This window comes from Pinus tabuliformis, chromosome Q (assembly GCF_031772625.1).
Source record: "Pinus tabuliformis cultivar Carrire ecotype Pingquan chromosome Q, CPIR1, whole genome shotgun sequence".
Taxonomy (NCBI): domain Eukaryota; kingdom Viridiplantae; phylum Streptophyta; class Pinopsida; order Pinales; family Pinaceae; genus Pinus; species Pinus tabuliformis.
This window is the reverse complement of record NC_142296.1, coordinates 944004544-944030751: the sequence shown is the minus strand read 5'-3', so window position 1 is coordinate 944030751 and position 26208 is coordinate 944004544. Positions and strand designations below refer to the sequence as shown.

The 26208-nt window shown below is 41.9% G+C and overlaps 1 protein-coding gene across 2 annotated transcripts in view; it reads left to right on the top strand.

The window, feature by feature from the left end:
• LOC149222576 (sphingosine-1-phosphate lyase-like) overlaps positions 1 to 26208 on the top strand; it is a 268215-nt gene that overhangs the window by 200492 nt on the left and 41515 nt on the right. For both annotated transcript variants that reach the window (XM_089385514.1, XM_089385515.1), the window contains one exon: positions 23410 to 23536. In XM_089385514.1, coding sequence (XP_089241640.1) covers positions 23410 to 23536 — 127 coding nt within the window. The remainder of the gene's footprint in view (positions 1 to 23409; positions 23537 to 26208) is intronic.

The window sequence follows — 26208 nt, the reverse complement described above, 5'->3', positions numbered from 1 at the left end:
CCGGTGCTGTGGCTCTCTCCCTCAAGACCCTCGTGATGCCTAGTCTTGCCCTCTGCACATTCCTCCAAGGTTGAATTTCAAACTACCCAATTGCTGCACCCACCTGCTTCAAAACTCCTCCCAAGTGCTGGCCTCCTAATATCCTTCAACTCTTCAGGTTCCTAAGACAAGTGCTAGCCCAATGAACCTCTGACCACAACTGCGTGTTCCCTTCTCTACTGGCCCAGAAATACGCACTGCTGGTTTGTCGTTGAATGTGCTGGCTATGAATCTTCCCTGGTGCTCTGAAAACTCCTTCCTAGGGTGGCACTCATAGTCCCTCGAAGGTAAGGTTGAATCTCTAGCTTGAGAGATTCGTGGCTAGGTAGCCAGTTGACTCGGCTAAGCAGCTCGAGCAAACAGTGAAGTGATTTCGATATGCAAGAATGAATGAATCCCCAAGTGAGGAGCTCTTCCTCCTTATGACTTCATGGGCCTCCCTTTTCCTCATGTGGGCCCCTCCAACAGCCACACGATTTCTCTCCAAGGCAATTTGAATTCCCTCATGCGTTTTCCCACGTGGGTGGTCCCCACCTTCCACTAGCAAATTAATCCAGCCTTCGTTTCTCCGAAGTCACCGAGCCAAAATTGCTTGGGTTCTTCACTTAACAAAATTTGTACAAAATTGTGGAGAGACAAAACCTGTTACAAATTCATTTGGGAAGGGACATGACACATTCCGGGGCAAATAATTGATGGAACACCTCAGTGTAATAGCTTGTTAGAACCAGAACGAGAAGATCTACAGGATGGGATGCTGAGAAGTGACTTCCATTGGCCGAAGGGAGTGTGGGCGATTTACCATTTTCCTTAGTTAAAAATGACTTTAATTAGTCATTTAATTAAGGAAAAATAATTAATTAGAGGAAATGGGCCAAAAGTGACTTAAGTAAAATAAAATAAAATAAAACAAAAAGGGGTCACTTAAGATAAAGTCAATGGAGGTGCTTCTAGAATAACAATAAAATAATAAAATAAGATGCTTCTAGAGGCTTGGAGATCTATCCATCAAATCTATAAAAAGAGGAGGAGAAGATCATTTGGGACATCTTGGATTTGAGATTTCTTCTCGTGGAGAGGTTTGAGAACGTGGTTCTCTATTTTAGCAGTAGCCTTAGGACGGAAACCCTCGGTTGATTCTATGAGAGTGGGCGAGTGCCCATCTCTTCCCTTGGTGGATCCCCATTCAGGGTTCACAAGTTGTAGTGATTTGTTTTTCAGTTGTTTTGGGAGGCCCATTGTGGCATTATTGTAGATTTTGTTATTCCAACGTGTAAAACCCCAGATGATATATTATAATAAAGCTGAGATTGTTTCTGCTTATCATGTTATAGAAATTGCATGCATTTTATATGTCATATTTTACATGGTAATCTTCTGTTTGTGAGTAGAAAACTTATCTGAAGGGGTTGTTCCAAATTTTCTTCATTTGGGACATTAAATACTCAACTGGAGGATTATAAGGACATTGATGGGCATTTGGAACACACATCGAGTGGAGATCAAAGATCAAATTTTTGAAGAGAGCAGCGTTGTAGTTGTCGGAGGGAAGTTTGAAGTGATTTCTTGCAGTGAGGGGCAGGGATAGTATTTGGAGGGAAGTTTTTCTTGAGCTGGAGAATACAGGGAAGAGAGGGCAGAATGATGTCCAGAGAGGCTGATGCAGTTCCACGCAGAGCTACGTTGTGGCAGCGCAAAGCTTGAGAGGGAGATCGAAATTCTGTTGAGGAACAATCAGAATTCGGTGCTGCATCCGGGGTGTGAGATTGGGAGGCCAGAGAGCTGAAGATTCTAGCCAACTGAGGATCAGAAGGAGGGGCAACACAGTCCCAACAGAGGTGACGCAGAGACTGCGTGGGGTTGATGTAGTGTTGCACAGAAGTTTACGCTAGCCAACAGAGGATCAGAAGGAGGGGCAACACAGTCCCAACAGAGGTGACGCAGAGACTGCGTGGGGTTGATGTAGTGTTGCACAGAAGTTGACGCAGAGGCTCAATTACAGTGCAGATCAATGTCGGTTCTTCCAGTGACAGGGTGAGATCATCTCACCATTTGTTTTGCCCAGTTTCTCTCTGTATCGGATAGCTAGGTGGGCACCCAGCGAATTGTACTCAAATTTACTACTGCTTAATAATACAAACCCTCAGCTGTTGCACCAACTTTCCCACACTGGGTTTTTCAGGGGACATTTGTCCGAAAATAACTGTATAGATGTGTATGATGTTTATTTCTCTCTTGTGCAGTATTTAGTTTCTGCAGTTTTATTTTGGTGTAGGCTGCAATGTATGTATTTCAGTATTTGCCATAGAAAATTGCAAGTAAATTGTTCAATTAAGTTAACAAGTAGGTGAAATATAATCAGTTTGCTGCAGTAGGAACCGGGTAACTGATTTTTCACAATAACCCCAAGGAATATGACAGGAGCATGGGAGTTAGTTCGAAAGCCTGACCGAGCAGGACTTAGAATTGCATGTGATGTTGCCAAACATGTAGTTAAAGGAGTTGGAACATTGATATTCCAACATGAGTCAGGAGGTAGGTTGGAAGAGAAGGATGTGTTGTGGGTGCTTGAACTCAGTTGGAGTTTTCTCTCAGTCTCCATGATGGAGAATAAGCGGTTTTGTGTTGCTTTCCAGGTTGGGAAGGTATTGATTAGATTGAATGAATCTAGCTTTAATAAAGGACATATTTTTGGAATTAGAGAGCAACATGTATAGGTTGAAGGGCTAACCTATTCGAGCGAAGGCACAAAGTATACTAGAGATAGACAACAAGGAGTAGGTAGCTCCAAAGGTTGAGCAACTCAGAGGGAGTCAACCTTCAGGTTAAGGAGGGGAGTAGTTGATAGATTCCCCCAAATTTGTCAAGAAGGTCTCTTTTTACTAGGTGACCTTATAGGATGTTTAGGAGTAGGAGGCTTCTAGGAGCTGGGCCAAGAACAATCATAATTCAAGGTTGTTTTCCAGACCAGAGGGTAGGAAAGAATTCTAGTTTAGAGGGAACAACTGATCTGAAAATGGGGCACTGAGGCTTCTTGTCTAACTTACAAGAACCTCTCCCACTTCCAAAGCTTAAATATTCCCAAGTCTTTTTGATTAACCAATGCGGAATAAAAAATGCTTGACAATATAGGTGTATGCTGGTATTTGCTTTTAACTGATTATATGCCTTAAATTCTGTTGTTGTGCTGTAAGTTGATGTGCTCAAATTGATATATAAATACATATAACAGTAAATAAAGCAGCAGAGACAATGCAACAATAAAACGGACACATGAACAACAATATTAATTTGGAGTTCACCTAAAACTCTTGGGCTATGTCTCCTTGAGCTCTAGTCAACTCGACTAGGCTCTCTGGGATTATGGTGTAAGTCATTTTTACAAGCTCTTGGCTCAACTCCTGCTATTTTACACAGAAACAGTGGGTTCAAACACCATTTTATCCCCTAGCTCTTGAAGCTCTCAGCTTTCTGGCTCTGGGCTCTAGCTCTGGCTCTTGGCTCTAGCTCTGGCTCTGTGGCTCTGGCTTCTTTGGCTCTCAACAATGTACAACTCTCTGGCTTTTCACTTGACCTCCAAGTGACTCCCTTGGCTGCTCTGCGCATTCGCTTTTGCTTTCTGAGCTGCTTTCTTTTGCCTTAGCTTCCCGCTTTGGCTTAGCCTTTTGCGCTCCTGTCTTAGCGCTGCCTATGCTCGGTTTCAGCAACACTCTAACAACCCCCTTCTGTCTCTGACATTCATGGCTTTTAAAGCCAATTGGCGCTGCCTGTTCGTTTCCTCTTCTCGGGCTCATTGGCTCTCGGCCTCTGTCCGCTCGAATCCCCTTCTGAGCATTAGCAATCATGGCATAACATCTCCAAGGAAGGTGGCCACCTGTTCCGTAACGAAAAAGGCCACTGGCGCGTTGAAATCCCAAAGATATCATTTCTCTGTTTACACAGAGAAATACACCGGAAACGCTGAAAAGTCCGCATAAACACCTTTTATTGGACTTGAAAATCCCTTAAATACGCTTCATAACTCATATTGGGTCTGCCTTTATGTCGCTTATCGCATCACCGTTGATCTGGAAGATCTAGATCTAACGGCTGTGGTTCATTTCGGGCAGCCCATGCGTATGGGAGTTAACTGCCCCAAAAGAGTGGTTTTCTCTCTCCAGGGCCTGGACACGTGGCAACCAATGTATGGGCTCGGGCGGAGCCCGACCAAAACCTCTTACCGCCTTTGGTCCTCCCGAAATCCCGCTTGTTTCGTGGTTTCCTTTTCTATTTAAAAATACATTAAAACATTTAAAATATCACAAGACGGCTATTATGGTAGACTTGAAACATTTATAAAGTGGCATTTATAACCCCATCGGGTCCGGATATATATCGCAAGTTGCGTAGGTATCGGTCCCCGCTCCATGGTGTTGCTCCGATGCGATTTTGCGATATCGCAATCACGCATCGCATGGACCTAGGGTTCTGTGCATATGGCATCGTCAATTGCGATTCGCCGATATCGGCGATCGCGATATCGCTCAGCGCGGGGTCCCGCCTCAAGCCCCATGGCATGGCCACCACCGATGCCCATCCGCCGATATCAGCGATTGGCATAACGCTCAACCCGTTCCCGCCTTTGTGTTATATGTAAATGTGCCTTCCTCCGACCCGATTTGTCGGGGATCGGCAATCGGGGGTGCTTCCCCTTTTCTCTTAAGCCTACCTTCCTCCGATGCGTTTTTCTTCATAAAGCCTTTTAGGCCTTTTTTCTGAAGATTTGCCTCTTTTTCCAAAGAACCAAGGGCATCTTTTTTTTGCCCTAACTTTTGCATCGTAAGTCCATTTTCGCCCATTCAAGTTGCAGCAGATTCAGACTGAGACGATCTCTGCAATGGGGCTAGTTCCAGGAACTTCCTTGGACTTTCATTTTTCCTCTGTGAGGAACACTTAGACTTAGGAGTCTATTCAAAATCCATTTTGGATTAGCAACCAGGGCTGTAGATGCAGGATCAAAGTCAGTTCTAGGTGGCAAAAGTACCTCCCTCGCTAAGAGGGAGTATTGATGTTTGTATCTCGAGCAGAGACTTCTGCACATGCCAAAGTGTCTATGTGTGCAGAAGTCACCTAAGATCTTAGAACACTTGCTCTAGTGTGGGTAAGTTGCTATTGTAACTTAGCTTAAGTTAGACTTAGCAAAAACACATAATTATTATGTTGGCTTGTTGAGCTAAAGTAAACTTAAGAAAACGTAGGAAAAGTAAAGTCAATTACTTTAGTGATTATGTTTTAATCTCTATCCTTGATCTCAAGTGAGGCGAGATCTAATCTCTTCCATCAATCACTTTGGAGATTAGGATTATGGATTTAGCTCAATGTAAAGTTATAAAACAAGGCTATGGAGAAGGAGAAGACACAATACAACAACACAAGATTGAGAGAGATTTATCTCTAAGTGTGTTGGGTCTGAGGAAGGGGCAACAAGGGGATCCAAATCAGCCAAGGAGGGTTGATCAGTTGGATCAGATCCAATGTTGTATGTAATTTGTCAGTTGGGCCATTTTCCCATGAAGGGAGCCCAAGTAAGTTTAGAGCTTAACTAAGAACTTGGATTGGGTAGACTATGTGTCATTTTTGTGATTGAGAGTGGTACTATTTGCTTTTTGCTGTTAATTTTCTTTGTGTTACGAACCTAGCTGTGCGTTTAAATCTGTAGATCAATTTTTCTTCTGGGAATTTTAGTGTCGGGTGCTAGGTTTTCAGAAATCTAACATAACAGGAATTGCATAAGAAGCATAGAGGCGTAGAGGCCAAGAAAAAGACAGGAAAAATAATTGGAAACAAAATTTTCAAAGGCAACTCACAAAATTTCAGAGGTAATTCTCATACCAGAAAGCTTGAGTATTGTAAGATCACCATAAGATCACCCAGAAACTATTTCCCACAAAGCTATAAAGAATCTGGTGCTGGGAATACAGGCAAATATCACCTTAATCTAATCCTTTGTTTCTTTGGGATGGTGCTTTGGCAACCACAGGGGGGCTTCCCTAAGTACTCGAAGGTATAAATTATGGTTGTTGGTTTTGCTAATATGACTTAACTCGCAGTTCTAAGCTGCTTTTCTGAATTAAATAAATCAGAAATCTGAGTAAATTGTTAGGACAGCAAGGTAGATTTCCTAAATAATGAGTCTAGATGATTTAAACGCTAATAGAATTCACTATGAAGCTATAATTTCCTGCTGTTCTGTGCTAAAATGTGCACATCAGTATTGCAAACGCCGAAAATTGCTGAGAAAATACTGTAAATGCATTTATTATTTCCGCTGCTGTTCTGAATTAAATAAATCAGAAATCTGTGAGTAAATTGTTAGGACATCAAGGTGGATTTCGTAAATAATGAGTCTAGATGATTTAAACGCAAATAGAATTCACTATTAAGCTATAATTTGTGCTGTTTTGTGCTAAAATGTGCATATCAGCATTGCAAACGCGAAAAGTTGATGACAAAACACTGTAAATGCATTTACTGTTTTCGCTGCATTTATTGTTGATATTTTCTGAAGTGTAATTGCTCAATGATATCAGTGGCATATGAATACGATGTGAAGAATCATTAGGTAGTGATTATCTGGCAGAAAATATTATTCTACTGTGCTCTTATAGAAAGGTCAACATGGTATCATAGACTTCTTGTTGAAAGAGCAGCCATTGAAGTCAGCCTAGGAGACAAGTGTTTGGCAGTTTGACTAGATTTTTGATCTCTTACTATATGATGCCAAGTCTCAAAATGGAAGACAATTTAAAGAATGTTACCAATCTTCAGAAGGAAGCTATTCCAAAGCCAGAAGGAGTTGAGGAGAAAGCCTTTGTCTTTGCTTCTTCAGGAACTATTACCTATAGCAGTGATGTTTGGTTGGTGGACAGTGGTGCTTCTAGGTACATAACATGTTTCCGAGATTCTCTCATCGATTTGATAGAGAGATTCAGCATTGCACGTGGAACTTGGAGATAATACCAAGTGTAAAATGAAAGGAGTTGGGTCAACTTCGTTTCAGCTGGATTCTGGAGATTCACTACACATGAGAGATGTTTTGTATGTACCAGGATTGAAGAAGAATCTGTTCTCTATCTTAGCACTGGAAGATAGAGGTTATTGAGTTGCATTTATGGATGGAGGTTCTTATATGGCCTAAGGGCTCAAGCATGGACTCAACAGAAGTAATTGGTGTTCGAGAGGGAGGTCTATACAGACTAATAGAACGAACGTGTAACGAATAAAATATATATAAATAATGTAAAATAATGTAAATGATAATAAACATAAATAATGATTAGTTAACTAGTAATTAGGTTGAAGAGGCATGTCTAAATGAGACATGACTCTTCATGAAGAGACACTTGCCTGATATATAAGCAAGCCTCTCATTCTCATTTGTAATTCATTCTTATTCATTTTTAATATATAATATTTGTATCCTCATGGATATTTTGATATTCCAAGTCTTTTGGAGTAATTAATTTGTAGAAAGGACTTTGTTCGCTTCATTTGGTATCAGAGCAGTGCGGTCCTCTAGGTTGCTTAACCAGTGCACATAGCTCATTCTCCGTTCCAGGTCCTTGGCTATCAAAATTCACAGTGTTCCACGGGGACTCGCCCCCCCCGCCCCCCCCTCCCCCATGCTCCGGGGACTTGGGGACGAGTAGGGGACGTTTCCCCACACTCCCAAAATGGAGGAAACTCAGGGGGACGTGCCAGGGAAACATTTCCCTTCCCTGAGGGGACGTTTCCCCACACTCCCAAAAAAATGGCCTTGCTTATAGTTTATGATTTAATAGACCTAAAGTGGTACAAAGCTACTCATGTTCTGTATGGGGATAATGTCTTGTGCTGTCTTTTGGTTTCAAAGAGCGTTATTTTAGAGGGTCAGTATCATGGAAATTTGTTGGACCATATACCATGTACATGAATTTTCCCTTTTAAAACTTCTCCTTTTTTTCTCAAGTGATGGCTGGATCACAGTGGGGAGATAATTGGAGTGACAGGCAAAGAATATGAGACATTCAGTTTGTGTTTTTAATTTGCATGACATTTGACATACAAACTATGGAAGCAACACCTATGTCATGTGGGAAATAATTGGGTGGACTGTAGACTAACATGTGTTTATTGCAAGCATGACAAAATACTATGGGCAGCAAGAAATCTCAGGAACTATCGTTATATATGAATTTATACAGTTACAAAATTTACACAGACCACAGTTGCTCAGCTTGAATTCTCAGGTCTGAAAATTATTTTCACCCCTGAAATCCACTGCTAGTTTGAAGTTTGAACTGCATGGCATTGCTCTAATAAGGTAGACAAATTATCCATGCCATCGTTGGTCACCCAAGTTGGTTCGCAAATGGTCATCCTGCAGTCAATGTAATTTGATAGTAAACTGTCAGAAACTCTTTCATGTGATCTTCTCATCTCTCTTGGAACTAAAACTCTTCTTTCAGCATATGGTGTACTGTCTATATTATATATAATATAACAAACTTTCTAGCTGTTGGATCCAATACAGCGGGACAAACCATTGTAGTTGCCCCTTCTACTGCCAATGCAGTGTTCCTGATCTGTTCATTTACCTTTTCACAGAATTCAGTGGCTACCTTATCAAGCTGAAGCTCTCTCTCTGTCTGACCAAAATCTAAATTAGAATTTGACCAAGCTGAACTAGAATTTTAAATTTATTATTTTATATGATATTATAAATTTGGATAATGTCAAATGATATTCATATCAATGATCATGCTTTGCAGCTTTTCAATTCAAACCAAATTGTCATAGTGGACTCAATTAATAAATTATATTTTATATTTATAAATTTTTAAGACCCTGACGCTCCCCCACGTTTCCTAAAAAATGGTAGGGAGCTTTTGCATAGGCCGCTCCCGCGCCCCCTCGCCCCCTCGTCCCGGAACCTTGGTGGAACATTGAAAATTCATCAACCGTGTTGCTGTACAATTGAAGCATTCTGCTCCGAAATTGGGTTTTTCTCCTTTTCTCCGTTTTTCTAGGCCTTAGAAAAAAAAGTAAAAGAAAAAACAAAACGGAAACAAAATCTCATACCAAGTATTTTTAAAACTTTTTACGTGGAGAAGCCCGTGGTTTTAAAAACAACCCATGGTAATTGCCCATGGTATTTAAAAAAAAAGGAATACATTTTACTTTTTATGTGGAGAACATTTTAACGGAGGTTTTAAAAACAACCCATGGTAATAGCCCATGGTATTTTAATATCGTGATCGTGTCATATGAAAAGACATGACCTTTATATTTATTAAGTGGGGTGACATTAAAAATTTATCAAGGAAGTAATTAAGTATATAAAAAAAAGGGACCAATTTATTATTAAAAAAAAGAAGTGAAACTATTATTATTATAAGATAATAAAGTTATTTTGAAAAGGCGTCTCAATATAAAGAAATACATACATATATAGAGGGCAACAATATAAACGAGTATTTTTTTAATAAAAGGGTATTCCCACATTAAAGGAGAATATTTGAAAAATATATATAGAAGAAATAAGTGATATTTTATAATAAAAATAGCTCCAGTTGACATATTGTCTACGTAAATGAGACTAGTAATGAAAGGTTTCCTGAAACCTTTAGTACATGTGTTTACACACTATTTAAAATCAAAGGATCACTCGCAGGAAGACATATCATAATCTCTATCAGTTCTGCTGAAAAAAGCAATTATGTTAGTCCTAAATGTGCTAACCAATTGGTGATTCCTGAATCAAATATAGTTGAAACGAAATTTTTTGGCACATATGACAAACAATACGACATAAGCAATCTACACCTAAGTATTGGAGATTACACTTTTACTTCGCAATTCATCGTGAAAACCTTATTTCTTGACGATAATGACATTGTTTTGGGATCACCCTGGATGAAAACTCTAGGATCTGTCATCTTAAATACGAAGAAAAAGTTTTTAACATTTTCTTACAAGAAGAAGAAAATGACGCTCCAAGATTTTACACTGAAACCAAATTCAATAATGCTAGAAGATATCTCAGATATTTCAAAAGTAATTTCTCAAGAAGGTAAAAAGGTATTACAAAATATGCAAAAAGAAATTGACAAAATCACTGTTGACAAAAATGAAGAAGTTTCCCAACTTAAAAACCATAGTGAAAAATTGTTGATGTAAATTAAGAAACTTAAGATGGATAAGAAGTCATTAGAAAACCAGGTACAACAACTTATCAAGAAGGAAGCATCAAATGTAGGAATTCAAGTTGATGACAAAATAACAAATACCGATCCAGTGAATGTCACAACTCAAGAAGAAGACAAGCGAGTTGAAGAAAAGACGTGCTTGGATGTTGCAGTTCAGATGATAAACACCCCAAGTGAAATTGTGGTAACGAACTCAACAACATCATCCCCTGAAGTAAATCAAAAAATTTCCACACACCTAATAAGGGAAAGTAAGTCCCATATTGGCATCCGAATCATGAGAATAGACGAATCAACCATGCTACATATCTAAACCATTCAGACCAGAAACAACAAACTGATGTTCCAGAGAAGAGTAATGTAACCTCAATCCATTCCTACGATGACAAGTCGTTACAAAATTCCAGTGATCAGAATGCTATACAAAAGATTAATCTCAGATGGTCTGATCCCTTCTCAATGCGACAATTCTGTTTGTCACTAAGAAGATCATATCAACTTGTATCGACGAGGATGACTATCCTGAGAGAGAAAGACGTTCGAAGCCGAAAAGAGATCAAGCCTTCTCATCAGCAAGCTTTGAGGACAAAGCTTTTTGAGGAAGGAGGCAATGTAACGAATAAAATATATATAAATAATGTAAAATAATGTAAATGATAATAAGCATAAATAATGATTAGTTAACTAGTAATTAGGTCGAAGAGGCATGTCTAAATGAGACATGACTCTTCATGAAGAGACACTTGCCTGATATATAAGCAAGCCTCTCGTTCTCATTTGTAATTCATTCTTATTCATTTTTAATATATAATATTTGTATCCTCATGGATATCTTGATATTCCAAGTATTTTGGAGTAATTAATTTGTAGAAAGAACTTTGTTCGCTTCAGAACAACACAGACATTTGTACATGACAATATGAGTTTATGTGAGTTATGGCATCAAAGATTTGCTCATCTGCATTATAAGGTTTTACCTGCATTGAGGCAAATGGTTACAAGTCTTCCAGAGTTCAAGGTAGAACATGGTTGTGTTTGTAGGGGATGTGCACTTGGCATGAATGCCAAGTGATCTTTTCCAAGCAATGATAATATGTTCAATGGGATCTTGGATCTAGTGCATTCAGATGTATGTGGAACAATGACAAGGTCACTGTCATGTTGCTTCTCAAACACATTTGTAACAGGGTGTTTCTACAAATTTTTGCACAATTTTGGCTAAGGAAAAGAACCTAGCATTTTCGACTTAGGGACTTAGGAGGAAATTCGACTTAATTTGTTTGTTAGTGGAAGGTGGGGGCTACCCACGTGGGAATTCAAACTAGGCCATTCGAATGGCTTGGAGGGAATTCAAAGTGCTGGATGGAGGGGCCCACATGAGGCAAGGAAGGCCCGCGAAGATAAAAGGAGGAGCGAACTCCCATTTGGATTCATTCATTCACCTTGAAAATCGAAATTACTTGACTGTTCGCTCTGCTACTTAATTGAGTCAACTGGCTGTTTAGCCATGAATCTCTCAAGCGGGAGATTCAACCTTACCTTCGGGGGACCTTGAGTGCCTGCCCTAGGAAGGCAGTTCCATCAGCATTTCAGGAGATCTGGGAGTTTGTTACAACACTACCATTCAGTCACACACAGGGAATGTGTATTTCTGGGCCACCAGAAGAATACGTAGGAGGAGTTTGAGCCACAACAGATCAGTCATTTGCCGGGAGAGCTAGGGGATTTGGAGGACAACAGTAGGCCAGCATTTCTTGAGAGTTTTGGAGCCAACAAAGCCAACAACCCAGCAGTTCGAATTCCAGGCTTGGGGATAGCGTAGAGGGCCAGTCCAGCGTTTTCGTGGGGCTTAGGAGCAAGTGCTACAGCCTGGAAGCTCATCCGAGAAGTTAGGGAATTTGCAGTAGGGATCAACCCAACACTTTTGGACATTTTCCAGGAGGATTTACAGGCAGAATCCAACAGGCCGAGTTTTGCAGTTGCAGCTGAAGTTGGGCTCCTTGGGGGTTGAATTTCAGAAGTCTGAACCAGCTAAATTCCTTCGTGGGTTTTTCTGGGTTTAGGCCAAGGAGTCAAGAGCTCAAATCTCATAATTTTCTGAGCACGGGAAGTGGTGTTTCCAGCCATTCGAAGTTAGTAGAAAGGGTAGTTTTCTGGGCAGTGCAGTGCAGATTGGTGCAGCAGTTGTGGCAGCCATCAGTTCAACTATTTCTCACTTGGGTTTGGTCATGCTTGTCCATTGAGACAAGCCCAGGTGCACCACTCTATTATCTATTGTATTTTTCCCTCAAAGAAGTAATAAAATGGCTCAGCAGTTCATTATTTCCAGCATTTCCATGGGTGCTTAATATATATTTCGTATTTAATATTTGCTGAATTGATTGTATGCTTTATATCACTTGTATTCCTACTTAGGAACATTACTGTCCTTCGGTGGCTATTTGTACTATGTAACGTTCATTGATGATTTCTCCCGAAAGACTGGGATCTACTTTCTGGAGACGAAGGATGCGGTTTTCAACAAGTTTTAGGAGCTCCAGGCTCATGTGGAGAATTTGACAGGAGTCAGAGACTCAGAAAGGAAGATCAAAGTTTTGAGGTCAGATAATGGAGGAGAGTACTCAGTATACTTCCAGGGACTTTAGTGATTTCTGCAAGGAGGTAGGAATCAAGAGGGAATGGATAGTTCCTTACGATCCTTAGCATAATGGAGTTGTGGAAAGGAAGAACATGACAATTGTTGAAGCGGTGAAGGCAATGATTCATGATTAGGATCTAACCATGTTCTTATGGGCAAAGGCAACCAACACAAGAGTTTATGTTCAGTACCGAAGTCCTCATTGGATCTCGGAGGACAAGAATCGTAAGGAGGCATTCACAGGAGTGAAGCTAGAGGTTAGTCATTTGAGGGTCTTTGGTTGTCCAATATATGTCACGTGCCCAAGGAGAAGAGGAAGAAGCTAGAATCTTATGGGAAGAAGGGTAATTTTGTGGGATACAATGAGACTTCGAAGGCCTACAAGATCTACATTTTAGGACAACACTAGATTGAGATTAGTAGGGATGCTATTTTTGACGAGGTAACATTCAAGAAGTCTTGAGAGTCCCACATGGAGATTGATAATGAGGAGCAAGAGGTTCTAAGGGATGCAAGTACAGGTCCTTCTATTCCAATTGCTTATCCTTTAGATGATTAGGAGTTAGTAGAGCCAGCAGAATCAACAGACTCATCAAGAGATGTTCCAGGGAACTAGGAAGAGGCCAACATGGCTTCATGACACTTTGCAGGATGCAGAGGGGCATGTAGCTCCCTGTGGTACTTTCAGTGAGCGTAGAGACGACCATAGAGGTACTTAGGTTATATGGCATTGATGAGTCGCATTATTGATCTTGAACCTTCCTGTTAAGGGGAAACAATTGGCCAGCAGGTTTGGAAGGATAACATGATGGAAGAGTATTGTTCCATCATTAAGAATTATGTGTGTGAGATAGTTTCGAGACCAAAGGGGAAGTTAGTGGTGACTTCCAAGTTGATCTATAGAATTATGCATGTGGCAAATGTCAACATTGAGAAGTACAAAGGGAGGTTCGTGGCAAGAGGGTTCTCCCAGAAAGAGGGAGTGGACTATGAGGTGACGTTTGCTCCAGTCGCCCGATACACTTCTATTAGAGCTATTGTTTCTCTTGCTTCTTTTATGGGTTGGAAGACACATCAAATGAATGTAATAGTCTTGGTGCTATATGTTGATGATTTGTTCATCACAAGGTTAGAGAGATTCATTGTCGGGTGTAAGAGGGAGTTAGACTCGGAGTTTGAGATGAAGGATCTCGGCCTAATGCACTGTTTCTTGGGATTGGAGGTGTGGTAGAGACTCAATGAGATCGTCCTTAGATAAGGGAAGTCCATTGTCCAGATTTTGAGGAAATTTGGTATGATGGACTACAAGTCCATAACTACACCTATGGTGGCCAATCTAAAGAAGTTGAGTGATTCTGCTTCAGATTCATAGTTGGTGGATCCCATGATGTACTTGTAGTTGATTGGATCATTGATGTACCTAGTTAACACCAGGCCGGATATTTGCTTTGCAGTGAACACCCTAAGCTAGTATGAGGTTGAGTGGACATAAATACATTGGGTTGCAACAATGCATGTGTTGAGGTACTTGCATGTAAATATGGATATGGTTTGAGATATGTCTCAGGAGGTGAAGTGAGGTTGCAGGGACATACAAATTCAGATTGGGTCGGGAGTGCAAAGGATAGAGAGCACCTTGAGGTGCTGCTTCATCTTGGGATTAGTTATGATATCCTGGTTTAGCAGGAAGTAGACTTCTGTTGCACTCAACACATTAGAGGCAGAGTACATCACAGCGAGTGTTGCTAGTCAGGAAGTAGCGTGGCTTCGAAAACTACTTGCAAGGCTATTTGATTAGGAGCTAGAGACGACCTTGATATTTTGTGATAATCAAAGTTGTGTTAAGGTTTCAAAGAATCCAGTTTTCCATGACAGGTTGAAGCATATTAAGATCAAATGCCACTTCATCTGAGACATGGTGTAGAAAGGAGCAGTGAAACTTTAGTACATATCCACAAATGAGTAGAATGCAAACATTCTCTCGAAGCCTATGTCTAGAGCGATGTTTGTATACTTCAAAGACAAGCTTGGCGTGATGCAGAATGTCTCCCTCGTTAAGAGGGAGTGTTGATGTCTTTGCAGGATTGGACATACCATCTCTTGAGATGCCAAAAGGACTTGGCTGGGTCATGCTAATTTGACTAAGGGAGATGGATACATTCACCTGAGAAGCCAGAAGGACTTGGTTGGGTCATGTGACTAGGGGTGAATGGCCTAGGGAAAATGCAAGATTGGACAAATCTTCTTCTGAGAAGCTAGAAGGACTTAGTTGGGTCATGCTGATTTGACTAGAGGAGATAGGGCATCCGGTACTCTTTGAGGATGTGGTAGGGCATCCAAGATAAGAGTAATCGTAGAGGACCAATATTCTTTGAGGTCCGAGAATCCAAGATAAGAATAGTCTTGGTGGAACATACTCTGAGGGAACCTAGGTGGGGTATGTTCCGAGAGGGATAATGATGAGGCTATCTATAAATCATTGGTCTCACTAGCATTGTGCTCTGATCTTGTGGAAAGATATTGTTGTTAGTCAAGGCCTTGTTATGTGACAATGTTGGATGATATGATGCTATACAAATGGGTTAACAATCTGACTTTTCTTATGAGAATTCTCCATATTGAGAATGTCCAAGTACCTTGTATGGATTATGAATACCTCCCTAGTTAAGAGGGAGTGTTGAAATATGTAACTAGGTTCAGTCTTCATAACGACATATGTAATCGTGATTTTATGTATTTAATGAAAAGAGAAAAATAAATTTATTATTTGTGTTCTTGAGGCATGGGTTTTATTTTCAAGGAAAAATTATTTTTAGGTCAAGCACCCATTGGGTGCTTCTATGTTTGTCATGAAGTCAATTGAATCATTGTCATGTATTGAAGACCCATTTGGGCGTGTTACATATTTTAAAGAAAAATTTATTGAGTCAAAAGACTTGGCAAGACCTTGTCATGGCACAAAGATCAAGTCGGCCTACATGAAGGGACAAGTCTGCCTCAAGATAGCAATTCATACCCCTCACAAGCCTATAAATAAGAAGGATTTCGACCTCATTTGCACACTTGCTCAAGCAAGTTCGATCTCCTCATGATAGAAGCTGGAAAATGACGAAGAAGAAGAAGAAGATCAAGATCAAAGTTTTTGGGCCTCTCTCTCTCTCTCTCTTTTGTTAGGGTTTATACAGTTTTTGGGATAGACGAAATTTTGAAGCTGTGAAGCTACAAGGTCGAAGTTGTGAAGCTGCTATGTTGAAGTTGTGAATTTGCCCCTCGGTCGAAGCTGTGAAGCTGCATCAAGGTCGAAGCTGTGAAGCTTCTAGGTCGAAGTTGCTAAAGGTGCTAGGTCGAAGTTGCAGAAATTGTTGCTGGGGTCGAAGTTGCTAGAAGGTCGAAGTTTGTTGCTGGAAGCTATGCAAGGAAAGCTTATCAAAAAAGAAGGATGACTTGGTCTTGGAGGGTCTTGGTCAAGGGTCATAGGTCTTCGAATTCGTCAATTGAAGTTTTATAAGAAGAGAAGGATTCTGATGGGTTTTCCTCTCAGTTGGAGAGGTTTTGGCGGTGTCTGATTGCCTATATCTTGTGTCCTATTGTCTCATTGTTCTTTATGGTTTGGTAGCTGTTTGATGATAGAGAACACTAATAATAATAAAGGAAAGAATAAGTTAATCAAGTAAAGTAAAAATACATCTCAAGCAGTTATCAAAGTAAGAGAAATCACCTACACTTGTTTCCCCCCAGATTTCTCAACAGAGTTGAGTGCAGGAAGGCCACACATGTGAGGATTTGACTAGCTGCAGTTTGTCACAGACCATTGACCGTAGGCCAAGTTGAGTGTAGGGCTGAATTTGACTGCAGGCTGTTGTTTTGATCCAGGTGGATATTGGTGGCCACCTGCCAGGTCCACCTGGACCCCCACCATTGTCTTTCTCAGCATTTTCAGTTTCCTTAATTGTAGCACAATTTACTATTTTTAGCAGTTTTTCGGGTCCTGAACTTCCGGAGCCGTTTTGAGGCCCTAAACGACGTTTTTTTGGAATTCTGGGGCGACTGAGTTCTATGTTGCCTCCCAAAGTGGTAGTACTCGGATAGATCTTTCTAACGAGCTATCGTACGCGTCAAACGAAGATCGTATGCCAAAGTTACGACCCCGGGAAATTGATGTACCAATTTACCCAAACGGGGCCCACAATTTGGGTTAGGTTTCGGTATGTGAAGGGTTTTCCATTGTTTCTCAACAATAAATAGGCCTTCGAGCCTCATTGTAATACAGTTCAGAACAGTTCAGAGGCATGTAGCCATCACATCTCTTCTCAGAGATAAGCTACCATCGCCCTAGCTAGTTTATTGCCATTTCTGTTTGTAAGCATATGTCAGTATTTTCCATTAATGAAATGAAGTATTATTTCCGCTGCATCTTTGTGTATATGGTTATCTCTGTAATTTGTTGCGTTCCTGCTTAAATCTGGATCAGTGGTATCAGAGCGGTCTGCTTTTTCTCTGTTTTTCTTTGCATGTCCCCAACAAGGTCGGGATATAAGGAGTTAGGGCTTGAACTGGTTGAACCTTTGCAAGACCAGCCTCGCAAATCCCGACGGCCTCCCATGGCGGACGAGAAGAAAGACGAGGGGGCAGGAGATCCCATCAAAATCTTGCTCGAAGAAGCGCTCGAGCGACAACGGAACGCGATGATGGACAGCTTTGCGCAGATCCTTCAGCGGCTACCCAGAAGCGGCGCATCGGCTTCCAGCAGCTCCTCTGGAAACGCCACACCCTTTAAGGTACAAGTTAATTTTGAAATCCCCATATTCGAGGGTCAGATAGACGCCGATGCCGTAGATAAATGGTTAAATCTGCTAGAGGGTTATTTTTCTGTTCATGAATTTTCGAGTCGGGAAAAGATTGTTTTTGCTCTTCTCAAAGCAGCCCCCCACGTCAAGGACTGGTGGGAAACCTACTGCGAGCAGAAGGATGAAAGTACTGGCTCACTATTTTCAGCCGCACCCACCTGGGATTCGTTCCGGGATGCCATCAAGGAGCAGTACTACCCTGTCGGAAGCTATGAGGATGAATACATAAAGTGGACCACGCTGCGGCAGGGAAGGGACCAAGATGTGCCGGAGTTCACCAATCTTTTCCATACCCTTCGCACAAAGTTGGGTATCAAGGATTCGGAGCAACATTTGATACTCAAATACCGTGGCTGCCTGCACAAGTACATCCAGGAAGAAATACAGTTCCTAAACATCCCCTCGCTCGGCGCAGCATACCGGTATGCCGTCAAAGTCGAGCAGAAGTTTAAACAAAAGAAGCGAGACTTTGGATCTGCGAATCCAAAGCAGGGGAAAGGTGCCCCTAAACCACAGAACAAAGGACAAAGCCAAGGCGGGACAACCCAAGACAACCAGCTGAAGCTGCAAGCAAAGAGCAACGCCGCGAAGCCGAGAAAGGACACTGGAAAATGGTGCGAGTTCCATAAGAGCTCCACTCACAACACAAGTGAGTGTCGGGCCAAACAGTCACTGGTGGCTGAGCTAAAGGTTTCAGAATCAGATGCATGTTCCGACTCTGAGTCAGAACCCGATAAGGGGTATGAAAAAGGGAAGCAGATCATTGATGCGGATCCCAGCGCCACTGTTGCTACCGCAAAGATCCAGAAAAATGAACCCGAAGATCCAGAGGAGGAGGAGCGTCTCTTCCACTCCCAGATGTGGGTCAAGGGCTCCCCGATACAGTTCATTGTTGATAGCGGGAGTCAAAAGAACCTCATTTCGGCAGAGGTCGTGAAGCGGTTGGGCTTACCGACCACAGCACATCCACAACCATACACCATTGGGTGGCTTTACCAAGGGCGAGATCTTCGCGTGAGCCAGCAGTGTCGCCTTCCATACAACATCAAGCCCTTCACGGATGAGGTATTGTGTGACATTGCTCCCCTTGAAGTTTGTGATGTATTACTAGGACAACCATACTTGTGGAAGCGACATGCTGTGTATGAATCAAGGCCCCGTGCTGTTATTATTACATTGGGAAATAAGTTGTTCAGGATACCAGAGGTACCACCACCTGCCGCCATCTCTTTGATTACTGCAAAACAATGCAGTAAGATCATTTCCAAAACCAGGAAATTTGTTTTCCTGATGATACGCCCTCAAGGGAAGAAGAAGACAGTGGCCGCGGCCTCCAAACGAGGTCCCTCTGCACGGCAGCTACAAATGGACAAGATTGTGGAGGAGTACAAAGACATCTTCACCTCCCCGGCAGGGGTTCCTCTGCACTGTCAAGTCAAGCACTCCATTGATCTGACCCCAGGTGCGCCGCTACCCAATGGACCAATTTATCGGCGCTCCGTTCTGGAGAACAATGAAATCAAGAGGCAGATTCAGGAGCTCCTACAGAAAGGTCACATCCGTCCGAGTTCTTCGCCCTGTGGGAGCCCGATAGTGTTGGTACAGAAGAAGGATGGGACGTGGAGACTCTGTATTGACTATCGGGCGCTGAACAAGATCACTGTCCGTAATAGGTACCCGATCCCGCGGATTGATGACCTCCTAGACCAACTAAAGGGGGCGAAATATTTCAGCAAGATCGATCTGAAGTCAGGATATCACCAGGTACCAATTGAACCCTCAGATGTGTGGAAGACTGCCTTCAAATCCAAGGAGGGCCTCTTCGAATGGTTGGTCATGCCTTTCGGATTGACGAATGCTCCTGCAACCTTTATGAGGCTAATGGATGACATCTTGCGGCCATTCACCAACTCCTTTGTAGTAGTATACTTGGATGACATTCTGATCTTCAGCCAGAGTTGGGAAGAGCACCTCCACCACATCCGACAGGTTCTCCAAACACTGCGGCAACACAAGCTATGTGCCAATTTGGAGAAATGCACTTTTGGCATGACCGAGGTCCAGTATCTGGGATACATCATTGATGAACAGGGGGTGCATGTCGATCCAGCCAAGGTCCAAGTCATTCGGGATTGGCCCTCTCCAACCACTCTAACAGAGCTCCGCAGCTTTCTAGGTCTTGCCAACTTCTACCGCAGGTTTGTGTTGGGATTTTCTCATATTTCTTGGCCCTTGAGTCAAGTCACCAAGGGCGGGGCGAAAGCAAAATTCTTTTGGTCTGAATCTCAACAGAAGGCATTCAGGGAGTTGAAGGATCGCCTCTGCACGGCACCAGTGCTCGCGTTACCAGATTTACAACAACCATTTGAGGTCGAGACAGATGCCTCTGACTATGCTATTGGGGCAGTCCTTACTCAACATGGACATCCAGTGGCATATCACAGTGAAACACTTTCAGACACAGTCCGGAAGTACCCCACTTATGATAAAGAGATGTATTCCATTGTACAGGCCTGCCGACAATGGAAGCATTACATTTTGGGGAAGGAAACGGTCATCCACACAGACCACCGACCTCTGCAATTCATACAGACCCAAGGGAAATTGCAGAATGATCGCCATCAGAAGTGGTCTACATACCTGCAACAGTTTCACTTGAATATCAAGTATAAAAAGGGCAGCACCAATAATGTTGCAGATTGCCTCAGTCGACCACCGATCATGGCGCTAACCACCGTGCTCAACTCTTGCGGGCACGAGACTTCTGATTGGCCACTTCTCTACAAAAGCGACCCAGAATTCGGCCACACATACCAGACACTCTTGGAGGGTCGGCAGGTTGCAGATTTTCACCTCCAGGATGCCCTATTATGCCACCTCGGTCACCTTTGTGTTCCTTCAAGCGAGCGTGCCAAGATGATTTGGGAAGCACACTACAGTCGGGCTGCTGGGCATTTCGGGGTCGAGAAAACAGTGGCAGTACTGCAAAACTATTTCTATTGGCCGAATCTTCGACAGGATGTTGGGAAGTACATCCGATCATGTACTGCCTGTGCCATTGCCAAACCGACCATTAAGAAGCAAGGCCTCTATACCCCGTTGCCTACCCCTAGTCGACCTTGGGAATCCATCTCCATGGATTACATGTCAGGCCTTCCTTCCACTAAGCATGGAAATGACTGTGTTTTTGTGGTCGTCGACAGGTTCTCAAAGATGGCCATTATGATGGCCTGCAAGAAGAATATCACAGCAGAAGCCACTGCTAAACTCTTCTTTGAACGAGTGTGGGTGCACTTTGGGATCCCACAGTCTATCATCTCAGATCGGGACAGTCGGTTTCTCAGCACATTTTGGTCCAGTCTCTGGTCAATGCTGGACACCAAACTCACGAAGTCCACAGCCTTCCATCCTCAAACTGATGGCCAGACAGAGGTTGTCAACAGGATGATTGTGCACATTCTGCGCATGTATAACTCAAAGCATCCACGCACATGGGACGAGCCTCCCCTATGTTCAGCACAGCTACAACCGAGCTCTTCACAGCTCCACTGGCCATAGCCCTTTTCAGGTGGGTTTAGGATTCCAGCCACTATGCCCCATTGATGTGGCCATGCCACTTGCAGCTACTCACATGAATTCAGCTCATGTCCAGTCCGAAACAGATAAGGCCACCAGCTTCATTGAGCGCATCCAACATATTCGCCAGCAGGTCCATGACATTCTTGAGAAATCAAATGCCAAGTACAAGCAGCGACATGATCAACACCGGGTGCCACACAAGTTTCAGGTGGGCGACAAAGTCTGGTTGCATTTGCAAAAGGAACGCCTTACTGGAGCCTATCGGAAATTGAGACCACTTCGATATGGTCCTTACACCATTACTAAGGCTATGGGAGACAATGCATTTGAGCTCAGCATTCCCCCATTCCTTGGCCTGCACCCAGTGTTCAATGTGGACCGCCTTCGGCCATACTTTCCACCATTGCTAGACACATCCGACATTGCAGAACAGCTCAAACCCACAGAATTAAATCCAGATTGCATGGAACAAGCTGCAACTGATCGGATCATGGACACACAGATCAAGAACACTCGCCAACAGCATATCCAACTGTATCGAGTTGTCAAAGCAGGCCAACTCCTTCAGCAGGGCAAGTGGCTCACCAGGGAACAAGTTCAGCAGAGGTTTCCTCATCTCATGGAGGAGCTCAACGCAATGGGGACCATTGCTTCCTAAGGGGGGAGGAATGATCCAGGTGGATATTGGTGGCCACCTGCCAGGTCCACCTGGACCCCCACCATTGTCTTTCTCAGCATTTTCAGTTTCCTTAATTGTAGCACAGTTTACTATTTTTAGCAGTTTTTCGGGTCCTGAACTTCCGGAGCCGTTTTGAGGCCCTAAACGACGTTTTTTTGGAATTCTGGGGCGACCGAGCCCTATGTTGCCTCCCAAAGTGGTAGTACTCGGATAGATCTTTCTAACGAGCTATCGTACGCGTCAAACGAAGATCGTATGCCAAAGTTACGACCCCGGGAAATTGATGTACCAATTTACCCAAACGGGGCCCACAATTTGGCGTTTCATCTTCTAGGGTTAGGTTTCGGTATGTGAAGGGTTTTCCATTGTTTCTCAACAATAAATAGGCCTTCGAGCCTCATTGTAATACAGTTCAGAACAGTTCAGAGGCATGTAGCCATCACATCTCTTCTCAGAGATAAGCTACCATCGCCCTAGCTAGTTTATTGCCATTTCTGTTTGTAAGCATATGTCAGTATTTTCCATTAATGAAATGAAGTATTATTTCCGCTGCATCTTTGTGTATATGGTTATCTCTGTAATTTGTTGCGTTCCTGCTTAAATCTGGATCATGTTTGACCAGCATTCACCAGCAGCTGTTTGACCAATTATGACTGGTATTTTGACTTTTATATTGGCACAAATTTCTAGACAAATTTCTGATTTGTAAACTTTGCTGAAAAGAAAATTTCTCTTCAAGAAAAGATTGCTGGGTTTTCTCCCAAGGTAAAAACACTGTGTCTATTGTGCATGGCTGTCTTTCTATGATCTTCACTGTTTCCACTGCATTTACTGTTGAGATTTTATGTGTATAATTATTCAATGTTATCAGTGTCATGAGAAAACTTGTTTAAAAATTATTAGGAAATAATTATCAGATCAGGAAATTGTATTCTGCTGCACATGCCATAGAAGTTCAGCAAAAATGTGGCTATTATGGGAGTATTCTACAGTAAAAGCCAAACCAGGGAAAATCACTGAAGACTCTATAGATTGCATGTAAAAACTTTAGAAGCAACCTAGCTATGCAAGTAGCATTTGATTATAAAATTGAGTTCATAACAAGCTGTTTGTCATTGAAGTAATCGAGTTCTATTTGTTGGGATTATCAATCTTATAAGGGCTCAAGTAACAAAGTACTTTTCATTGCATAGCACTTCCACTACTGTGGCATACTTTTTTGGACTGATCGAGGTTTATAACTTGGGAATATTTATTTTTGTGCCATTGTGAAAGCCCTTTTCAGTAATATGCCTTTTAACTACACTCAGACCTTCCTGCAAATGTATCTGCTCATTTTTTTCATTTCTGCTAAAATTAGTGATGTGCATAATTCTTACTATGAAACTTGTTATGTTGAAGGTATCCAATTCCACCTTTTGATTTCACTGTTCAAGGAGTAACTTCAATATCAGTGGATACTCACAAGTATGGCCTAGGGCCAAAGGGCACAAGTGTTGTGCTGTATCGCAATCATGAAATCAGAAAGGTTTGTTTATATGCTTACAAATCCTTTTATGCTGTTCTTCCAAATGACAAAAATAATCTTTGCTGATTCTAAAGACGTTCAAAGAGCAATGCCTGTGAGTAATCTTGCTGTAACTATTATGTGATTAGTTTTGTGGATGTTCCAAACCTGCATTCCACCTCTTACAGTGTGTGCTAGATATCCATTCAGTTTTTTATGTGCGGAGACTGTTTATTATGGTTATGGCTTTCATAAGAAGAATGTTGAGCAGGTAATGTATATCTGCAAGAATTTATGAACTACACCTCCAAAGATGAAACACACTAGAAATGAGAAAACATTATTTTAATACTGTTAGTATTGTAACTGATCACTAGTGCTAATTACGGAGCCATTTCACTTAATTCATGCAACCTGCCAATTTATTCTCCTCAGCTTGATGCCTTCAACCATATTTAGCTGATGGTCTTTAATGTAATTATCATTTATGTTGATTTACTATTTGCCAATGAACAGTTTATCTGTTGTTAACTTCTATATCTTTGAATTTCTATTATTCAAAATTTTTGATGTAAACTTTTAGAGACAGGACAGAGATGCTTTGTGTTCTTCTGATCTGATAGAACTATATATGCATTTATCCTCCAGCTCCATACCACTTTAGCTATCCACGGTTATTAATTTCAATTTTCTTTCTTTCTTTCTTTAGATCTAAGTCAATATTTTGTTTCTTATCTTTTGGAGAGTTGTGATGCCCATCTTTTGTGGGTTTCTTCCTGTATTCACACACCACATCTTTCTCTGCTGTTTATGGGATCCATTTATATAGTGAACTTTGAAGTCTTTTTTACAATCTCATTTTCACTGTAACTGTGTTTTCAGCAGCTCTCTCTTTTCATCTTGTGTTTTTTATCCTGGTTTAGTAGTGGACTACTTGTTTTGATACCATGGAAAACTGTGTGGGGGAAAGTAGACTCTAAGACAATTCCCAGAGAAGGAACCACTTTTGTTGATTTACATGTTCTAGCTTGATCCATCAGCTACTGAATATGATCATATACAAACCTAGATTATTTATGCAATCGAATATATGGTAGAATCTTTATAATATGTGATAGGTATAAGATGCTGACCAACATTTACATATGCAATACCTATGAAGAGTACCAAAAACGACATTAGAAACAATGAATTAAACATTGCTAGACGAATTGAGGGCCAAACATAGATAAACAGTCATGTTGCAGGAGGTCATTAAAGCCATAGATATTCCATTTGGAAGAACAGATTTGTATCATAGTGTACAGTGTACACAGCATTACTGTCTTCAAGCATATGTACACATGGGATATATATTCAAACTTTTATAGAAAAACTAATCAGAGTTTACCAATATTGGTATTTGATACATAACTCCACTTGGTAAAATGTTTCAATTTCAATTTCTGTAACACCCCGACTCGACCCCTGTATTTTAAATACCATGTACATGCGAAACTTAGGCTGGTGAGCTGAGAATTACTCTTTGGGGACGGTGTGCTCGCGTGTATGTGTGTGTATATGATTTGAGGTGGGTGTGCCCATGTGTATATGTTGTTATATGCTATGAGGCTAGAAAATGTTGTAAATATGTTTAACTTATTCATGTTAATAAACACATTACGACTGAGGATCGAATAAGATGAAAAAAATATGGGGTGCCGATACTCCATGGGAATATAAATAGGGGCTGATATGATTTAATAATTATTAAAAAGAGCACATGCATATAACTAAAGTCCTTTAAGTGACTCTGTGGAGTGCTAAGTGTCAAAAAAGGAGGTCATGCACATGAAAGAAAGATGTTGGCACTATGATGGGAGCTAGCTAGTTTGTCAATTGAATGGACACCCAGGATGGTAGTAGGAACTCCTAGAGCCCTAGTGCTAAGACCATGCCTGTTCGGCTGAGTTGGGCAGCCAAGATGTGGTGGCACAACCCAAGGAGTTGCAGGAGCAAAGAAAGGTGTGCACTGCTTGGGTGCGGGCTGATGGGGGATGTGAGCCTGGAGGTTGGAGGCTGCCAGGGTTTGATATGAGGGCCTGGAGGGGTAGCAGGAACTCTTGGAGCCATAGAACTTTGAGAGCACCCTTGTCCAGCTGAGTAAGATGCCCTGGAGATGGTGGTAAATTCTGAGGGACTACACATGCAGAGAAGCGTGTGCACTGCTTGGGTGCAGGCTGATGGGTGGTGTAAGGCTGCAGGTTGGAGACTGTTGGTGTTTGGTACCTTGGCTAGTTGATGGTACTAGATATCCACCTGGATTTGGGCAAGATGTTGCCCATGGAGTCAAAGCCCCAGCGCAGGGGTGACCCACTGTTTAGAGAAAATGAAGAGCGTGGTCTATGGCTGGGAGGAACGTCGAATGTCTGCAGCCGATTGGCCATTTATCAGATAAGTGCTCTGTTAGCTTTTACTTAATTATGCTATAATTAATTGTGTATTTTTCTTGTGCTGCATATATGAATTTTAATGGCTTCGCATGAATTTTGTTTGGTGTAAAAATTAAATAGCTAAGCATTTGCATTAGATTGCATCTAGACATGCATATAACCATGCTGGAAATGAAATAAAAAGGGAAAATACCTGTGTGACAGGGTACAATAGTAAATAGGCACAGAAATGTGCCTCAGCCTGTTGGCTGGAGGCATAAC